Raw genomic sequence first — 8,189 nt, forward strand, 5'->3', positions numbered from 1 at the left:
TATTTTATGGACTTTTCTGGCTCGAACGCTACACTCCGTTTGTGGGCGGGTCTCTGTTCTAGCCCCACTTTCGCACGACCGTGGTCAGATGGTTTCTCATTGGTTGCCTCGTCTGCTCCGTCAAAAGTACTCGGCTCTGATTGGCGGCCGTCCCAGTCACATGTTCATCGCCAGCCAATGAGGAGAGACACGTGAACGCTGCAACAAGGTTGAGTTGGTGACAGGGAAGCTGAACTGTCGAGAGAAGCCCTGAGCAGTGTTGGTGTTAACCGTGAAGTCACTCTTTTAAACGTGAAATTACTCTTTTTAAACGTGTATCCACGTCGCTTTGTATGTGCAACTATGCCCGTGGAGGAACGGTTGAACATCGTCACATGTACCGCTCCTGTGAACATAGCTGTCATCAAATACTGTGAGTGTTTTTAGCCTTGTTGAGCAGGTCTGTATAGCTTGAAGCTAATTTATTCATCTGTAAACGTACGTACCTGTGTTGCTTGAATACTGACATACTATATTAATAATGGCGTGTAATGGAGAAAGCACATTCACACCCTTTTAAATACTTTTAGCATGTTACAGCATATATAACTGTGTGTATAACTCGTACGACTGTACTTTTCAGGGGGGAAGAGAGATGAAGAATTGATTCTTCCCATTAACTCATCCTTGAGTGTCACATTACACCAAGACCAGGTATGTACGTGTGTGTGTTCCAGGTATTACTCATGTTGTGGGGACCTAAATGTGTTTACACAGGCGCAATATGGGGACTTATGGAAATAAAGTACCTACAATTTCAATTCTTACATTTAAAGGTGAAGATAAGTAGGTAAGGCCAGTCCAGAGTAAGTCACCAGGAAATTAATGTTAGTCTGTTGCTCCTTAAAATGGCTATTTGAGGGTTACGACTTCTAGGGTTAAAATTGGGTTTAGGTTAGGGTACAGGTTAGGCATTGAATTGTGATGGTTAAATTTAGGTTAAGGGGCTAATCATGGAGATAATCCCACTGTTTGTCAGCTTTGCCCCTGCTAAATCCAAGCAGCTGTGACACACTAGATGGTGTCATAAGTCATATTCAACCTCTATTTGTTTTTATAAATTTGGTTCTAAATGTGTTTTTAACACAAGCATGAATGTGTTTAAGAATGCATTATCTCTCTAAGTTTACAAACTGGACATAATATTAGTGATAATATGGCTCTATATTTCTAATACATTTGCACTTTCCTACTTCTCTTTAGCTGAAAACAACCACAACAGTTGCAACAAGCAGATCATTTCAGGAGGATCGAATATGGCTCAATGGCAAAGAGGAGGACATAACCCACCCGAGGCTACAGTCCTGTCTCAGAGAGAGTGAGTATTGTCTGTTTTGATTTTCCTCAGAAAGGACATGGTGAGGTGTAAATAGTTGAAGTAAACGTTTCGTTTGTTCTGCATTTAGTTCGACGACTTGCACGGAAAAGGCGTAATGATGGGGACCCTGGTTTGAATTCAAATAGTTTGTCACACAGAGTCCACATCTGCTCGGTTAATAACTTCCCCACTGCTGCGGGTCTTGCCTCCTCAGCTGCTGGATTCGCTTGCTTAGGTGAGTGTATTTGTTTCACTGCAAATACTACACTACTGATGTAAGAGCACTGCTTTTGTTTTAAATCAGAACTAAACAGTCACCTTTCAGCACAGCATAGAGGTCATGCGATATTATAAATAATACTTAGACATTTAAATGTATCATTATCTGATACATCAGTGTCTCTTTTGTCCCACTGTTGCAGTTTACACTCTGGCTCAGGCGTTTGGCGTGGAAGGAGAGTTGTCTGGAATTGCTCGGCAGGGCTCAGGCAGTGCATGCAGAAGTATTTATGGTGGCTTTGTGCAGTGGATCATGGGAAAAGAAGATGACGGCAAGGACAGTGTAGCCCAGCAGGTGGAGCCAGAGAATTACTGGCCTGAACTCAGAATCCTTGTACTTGTGGTAGGTCTGATTATGTGCATTTGTGTGTGACTTCGATTCTATTTCCATATTATCCCTGCTACCTCTTTGATTTTGAATATGATACAATTTTCAATTGTCACAGGCCAGTGCTGAACGTAAGCCAGTAGGCAGCACCTCTGGGATGCAAACCAGTGTACAAACCAGCTGTCTCTTGAAGGTAATTTATTCACCCTGCTTTATTGGATGTACTAACATTATTGTCAATGCGGTTGATAACAGGTCTTTAAGGTTACTGGTTTATTTATTGTTAAGCTGCATTTAAACCCAATTAATTGAAACGCACGAGGCTCTGTGTCTACTGTTTCTCTGTGTGTAGCACCGGGCTGAGTCTGTTGTCCTGGACCGGATGGTACAGATGATCGACGCAGTAAAAAGAAAGGATTTCACTGCGTTCGCTGAACTAACCATGAAGGACAGCAACCAGTTCCATGCCACCTGCCTCGACACGTACCCTCCTATCTTTTACCTTAATCATGTGTCTAGACAGGTCATCAACCTGGTGCATCGATACAACAGGCATTATGGAGAGACCAGGGTGAGCTTATTCACTGTTTAGTTCCAGAAACTAACTGGCCTACTCCTCTTTTTGTACTTTAACGTCTTGTGTTACACTCATCTGTTGGGATCATTGTCTATTTAATTGCTGGATGATGTGGCCAAAAAAACTCCCCTACTTTATATAATAATCACCATTTGTTTGTTTCCTTTTAGGTGGCGTACACTTTTGATGCAGGGCCCAACGCTGTAATCTTCACTCTGCAGCAACACGTTCCTGAGTTTGTTAAGGTGGTTCAACATTTCTTTCCCCCAGATACCAACGCAGGACAGTAAGTTTACAGTTGCCAGGTTTACCAAGATTTCCTTCTCTTATCTTTACAAAATAAATTCATGTCATGTGACTTTTCCTTCTGTGCAGGTTTATCAAGGGCCTTCCAGTTGACTGTGCGTCTCTTTCTGAGGAACTAGAACAGGCTATTGGTTTGGAGCCCATGCCAAAGGGAATAAGCTACATGATTAGCACGAAGGTACTGCCAAACACAAGATTTTAGATATTGACACACAGACACTTGCAGAGGTTGAGTCTTTTGCTTGGTAAAATCAGCTCTTTTCTCGTTTTGTTTTCAAGGCTGGACCAGGCCCTTGCATTGTGGAGGATTCTTCTCAGCATCTGCTTGGACCTGATGGTTTGCCGAAGATAACTGTATGATGCCATGCAGCCCCGAAGAAAAATGGATTGGATTCATAAGAGTCAAGCTGACATACAAGAAAGAAAGAAAAAAATTCTTAAATTAGATTTTATAAAGCACAAAAACACCTGAGGCCTTCACCTCTTTTAATAATTTACACGAGGAATTTATATTTCTGTCCCATCATTTATCAAAGAGGTCTTTAGACCCCACTGAATTCTTTAATGTGTTTTAACATCTATAGTAGTATACTTATTGTAAGTCGCTTTGGATAAAAGCGTCTGCTAAATGACATGTAATGTAATGTAGTAGTCAAGTGTAACCAAAGGCTTTGCTCACAGATGCAGCACAGATAAATATGAGGAGTTTGAGGTACCAACACTGCCACTGTGTTTTTGAGCAGTACACTGCAGCATTCTATTCTGTAAACTTGAATAAAATATATTTTAGTCTATACAAATGTTCATGTTTGGTGTTTTAATATTTGTAATAATGAAGGTGATGTTTCCATATTACAGGGTCGGTGCAAATGGCAATTAAATGTTAATTATACGGTAAGCCAAATACTGTATGGTTAAGAGAAGTCAGTAAAGGTTTACAGGAACAGCAACATTCCAATATTAACCAGATGATACGACAGTCGTTAAGAAAGCGCCATGTACTCATTAAAAAACCCACTGTGGGTGAATTGTAAACAGCATTTTCATTCTTACCATAACCAGAATAAGGTCATTCTTAAGTTTCGGATTATTGCGATTTTAATCACATTATGTAGACATGTTTATGTCTTATATGGATTATAATGAGTCTTCACAACGATGGTAGAATAACCGTCATAATCCGACTTTAAGAGGAATATTAATAGAATATTCTATCAGAAACTCACATAAACAAAATGATTTTCATAATGGATGAACCTGTTGATTATTTTCTTGATTCATTGAGTAATCTTTTGATCCATAAAATGTTGAAAAATGTTCATCTGTGTTTTCCAAACCTCAATATGATGATTATTCAGCTCTAATTATTTCTGGATCAAAGAAACCAGAAAGCATTCACATTTAAGAGCCTAAACGATCAGAAAACATTTAATTATTAAATAAAACTATCAAACCGATTAATTGATTATCAAAATAGTTGACAATTCATTCAGTAATTATTAATCGAATAATCGTTGCAGCCATAAACAAAATCTGAATAATGTCCAATTCAGATTAAGGAATAGTTGAACTGCTGATGATTGTAGTTATTTATTTTGTATGGAAACATTTAGATTATATATGTAGATAAATGGACAGAACAGGTGAACAGGTTTATTTACCTGCGTGGCGCCCTCTCATCCCGACTGAAAGGGGGAGTGGTCAACGTATGCCCCGCCCCCACTGCCGCACACCTACACACCCCACACTTCAGAGTTACATTGTTCTCTCTTCCTCGTTGAAACAAATCAGAAGTTGCGAGTGAGTTTGTAAAGTGTGGTCTTCGTGCAGAGAAGCTGCTGCTGAACTCAACACTATGGGGAAAATAGAGTGGGCGATGTGGGCAAATGAGCAGGCTCTGGCTTCAGGATTCAGTGAGTATTAAATGATGACAAACCTGTGATTGTGTTCTGAGTTTTAGCTTTATTTCAGGGCATAGATAAGATACATACAGGAAATGTGTTCATCTTGAAAGTCACCTCTTTTGGCATCACTTCAGTGCTCACTTCTCTTTACACCATAAAAGGTGTACATTTGTACTTTTGTTTTAATTTATTTTAACTTCCTGTTTCTTCTTTTCAGTTCTCCTCACTGGAGGCATTGTGGGGGTGGCTGGGCAGTTCAGAGGCTGGCAGTTTGCTGCATATGCAGTGTATCCTTTATACTTTTAAACACAAACCATAACAGCAAACTGTATTTGATATTTGTCTCAGTGAGCAGAGTATTTGTCTGACTTTAGCTGTCCTATTTATGGCTCTGTCATATGATATGATATGATATGATATCCCACAAATGTAATATAATGTGTCTTTTTTTGTCTTACTTATATTTCAAATCCCATATTACAAAGAACTTAATTGGCAGCAGTTAAAACTAGTAGGTCAAATGATTATCAGGAAATGACCACAAGGATAAAAAAGAGAGAAAAAAGAATGGAAAATCCTGAAATTCTACTTATACAAGAATCAGGAAACGCTCTCCAATAAAGGTATGCAAGCAAAATAAACCTTTTTTTCTTGGTCCTGCAAAGATTTTCTGTGATGAATGTGTGATTGAAAGCTGATCTGTGTCTTTTACATAATTATTAAATCAGATAACTAAGAGCATATATATGTTTCAAGAGAAAAGTAAGTAAATTAGATTAAATGTAGTCAATTGTTTGACAACTCTTGTACCTGATTTAAATTTGATTTAAATTGACACTGAGGTCATATTAGAGAGCGTGAATCAGCCTTGACAGATAACTAGAGCTGCTGGAGTGTTTGTGTGCCTTCTTGAGTATCCCAGAAGCAAAAGGTCAAAGGGAACAAGTATGGCGAGACCGTAAGATGTTATTTTTTACTTTTTATATTTTTTGCAACATAATGGATTCAAGTCGCCAGCAAAGCTGATTTGTCCCTTCACTGTGTGTCGTTTCTCCCTCAGGGGTCAGTACTGTTTCACTGTGTGTGTAAAAGCCTTTGGACCGCTGACGAGGAACTACTATGTACGAGCTTTTCTACACGCAGCGTGAGTTAACTCCAACTGCCGCCTCCTTTTGCTGAACAGCATTCTTGTCATTAACAGCTAAGCCCTGCAACAAAAGGGAAAAAAAAACACCTGTCTTTATGGCCTTTGTTATCTCAAAGTGTTTGTCTGTCCCTTGGTCTTCCTTAGAGTGTGTGTGCCTGGAGGTTTCATGCTGGCCACTGTCCTCGGATGTGTCTGCCTCGGTATTGCCAGCCTTATCTACCTTGGAGTAAGTTGGCAGCATTCACCGTAATATTCTCCAAACCAAAAGCTTCAGTATATTGGCAACTCTGATAAAGTTCTTAGCAGGAAGAGACTGGTTGATGGTAACAAGGAAGAGGCTTTCATTACTGGTACCTCAATTGAGACATAGTCACGTTGTTATGAAAGCTGACAGTCAGGGGTGTGTCTGGATTCTTTACAGTTCTAAAGTTTGCAAATGATGTCATAAAGCGTTCCAGGCTTCACACGTTTCTGAAATGGAACTAATGATACATGATGAGAGTAAAGGTGTGCAGACTCGCTCAACATGTAGTTACGGTTAGTGTGGTTGATTAATACTGCCATTATAACCTTTCCACGTGATCAGAGAGAACTAGACTTCTGCACCTTCTGTAGACTCGGCTCCCAATCCTGGAGAAAAACTGGCCCATGACGGGAACCTTTAATAATAACAATAATAATAACCTTTACCAGTGAAAAGGTCCCTATTACAGCATTTGTAACAACTGTCTATGCTGAAAAGCAACCTAAAAAAGGAAAAGAAAATGGGACATTGAACTCAGTAAGTAAATATGGGTGTTTCGGAGATTGAGGCATAACCTCTGGTTATCTGTGGCATATTCACATATGTAGTGACCTAGGGATACGACTGAACAATTGACTATTTTTCTGCAGCTTTAACTTTTAATTCGTTAATTTATTTCTTGTCATCTGCTTGCTTTAACAGGCAGCTATCCACGGCGAACAATGGGTGCCCATTCTTCCACATAAGGAGGTTCGAAAGCCAATGGACAGCATGAAGAATCCTCCTCAGAATCCACCTCCGAGACCTCCCTTGGAGATGCGCAGGAAACGAGTAGACGACCTGGAGGGAGCAGCATATGACAACCCCATCCCTGTCGCAGATGAGTAACCAGTGCGTGTGTCCCGTCCTGTGTTTTTGGCTTCCAGTGACTGCCTGAGATCCTCAACAATGAAGTTCTGTTATTCTGGACAAAGTTTAGTTACCGTTGACTGGACGCCATGTTCTGTCCACGCCTGTATACCTCAATATACCTCAACCTGCAGATAAATGTGTTTTTCAAGGAGAGAATTCAAAGGATGATGGGTAAAGTGCTCAAAGTGCAGGTGAAGGTACTGCAGGTATCTAGCAAACAAATGATTTGCTCTGGGAAAATAAAGAAAAAAAAAACAGCTAGACTTTTTAAATTTGTTTAATAAAACTTGATATCCTACTTCGTTATTCAAATTTTAATGACATATGTTACATAGGGATTCTTACTTATGAGTAAAATTGTAAGATCAATATTGAGAATAATCATAATTATTTATTGGTAACTTTACTTTCATGTAACCTCTGAAACTGGGGAAGCTCTGCTGTGAGGCTTAGTTCATGCTACAAGATTGTCAGCCCGATAATCTGCTTGCTCTCTACTTAATCATCTTATGATTGGACGTCTGCTACAATATTCAACCTAAAGATATGAAACTGAGCTAAATTACTTTGCATTTAAGAAAGTGGTGTCGTGTGCACCTGGCTTGAAATCTTGCGTCGACGAAACTGATGCAAATCCCATCTGACACTGGGTGAGAGGCAGGTTTACACGTTGGCCATGTCATCATCACCCAAACCATTCACACTTGCATTCATACAGGATGAGTTAAGTGAATATCAAGCTTAGTGTTAAACAAATCAAGTGCCATAAGTGATACATGTTAATGCTGTAGCTGCTTTAACTCCAATATATAAATGAAGTAAAAGGAGTTTATGTTGTATTTTTTACTGCTGTGATAAAAGTGTTTTTCCTCCAACCACCATATACTGTATTTTAAACTGTGCTACATCCACTGTATTGCATTGTAATGCACAGATCTAAGAACAAAATATTGTCAACTGTAGACAGGATATTGGATTGTGTTTTTATCCATTGTATATTTTTATTTTTTTGATGCCAAATAATCAGATTATTGTCGGACTGTACTCTGTGCTGTTTGCTAGGACTAAAGTGACAGGCTGAGTGAATTCTGTACCTTTTTACAGTCTTGTAAATAAATCCATTGTACCCTTTGAA

The 8,189-nt window shown here is 39.3% G+C and overlaps 2 protein-coding genes across 2 annotated transcripts; both read left to right on the forward strand.

The window, feature by feature from the left end:
* Window positions 1-193: 193 nt before the first annotated feature.
* Window positions 194-3,655, forward strand: mvda (mevalonate (diphospho) decarboxylase a). Its single transcript, XM_058630417.1, has 10 exons — window positions 194-412; window positions 623-693; window positions 1,243-1,357; window positions 1,446-1,592; window positions 1,780-1,979; window positions 2,083-2,157; window positions 2,317-2,535; window positions 2,712-2,827; window positions 2,917-3,025; window positions 3,127-3,655. Exons 1-10 carry the CDS (start codon window positions 343-345, stop codon window positions 3,205-3,207), a joined length of 1,203 nt encoding a protein of 400 aa, XP_058486400.1. The 5' UTR covers window positions 194-342; the 3' UTR covers window positions 3,208-3,655.
* Window positions 3,656-4,618: 963 nt separating this feature from the next.
* Window positions 4,619-8,189, forward strand: LOC131459533 (cytochrome b-245 light chain). The gene is made up of 6 exons (XM_058629467.1): window positions 4,619-4,760; window positions 4,969-5,038; window positions 5,635-5,709; window positions 5,812-5,895; window positions 6,043-6,124; window positions 6,845-8,189. The coding sequence occupies exons 1-6, from the start codon at window positions 4,703-4,705 to the stop codon at window positions 7,028-7,030; spliced, it is 555 nt and encodes a 184-aa protein (XP_058485450.1). The 5' UTR covers window positions 4,619-4,702; the 3' UTR covers window positions 7,031-8,189.

Source organism: Solea solea, chromosome 5 (assembly GCF_958295425.1).
Source record: "Solea solea chromosome 5, fSolSol10.1, whole genome shotgun sequence".
Taxonomy (NCBI): Eukaryota; Metazoa; Chordata; class Actinopteri; order Pleuronectiformes; family Soleidae; genus Solea; species Solea solea.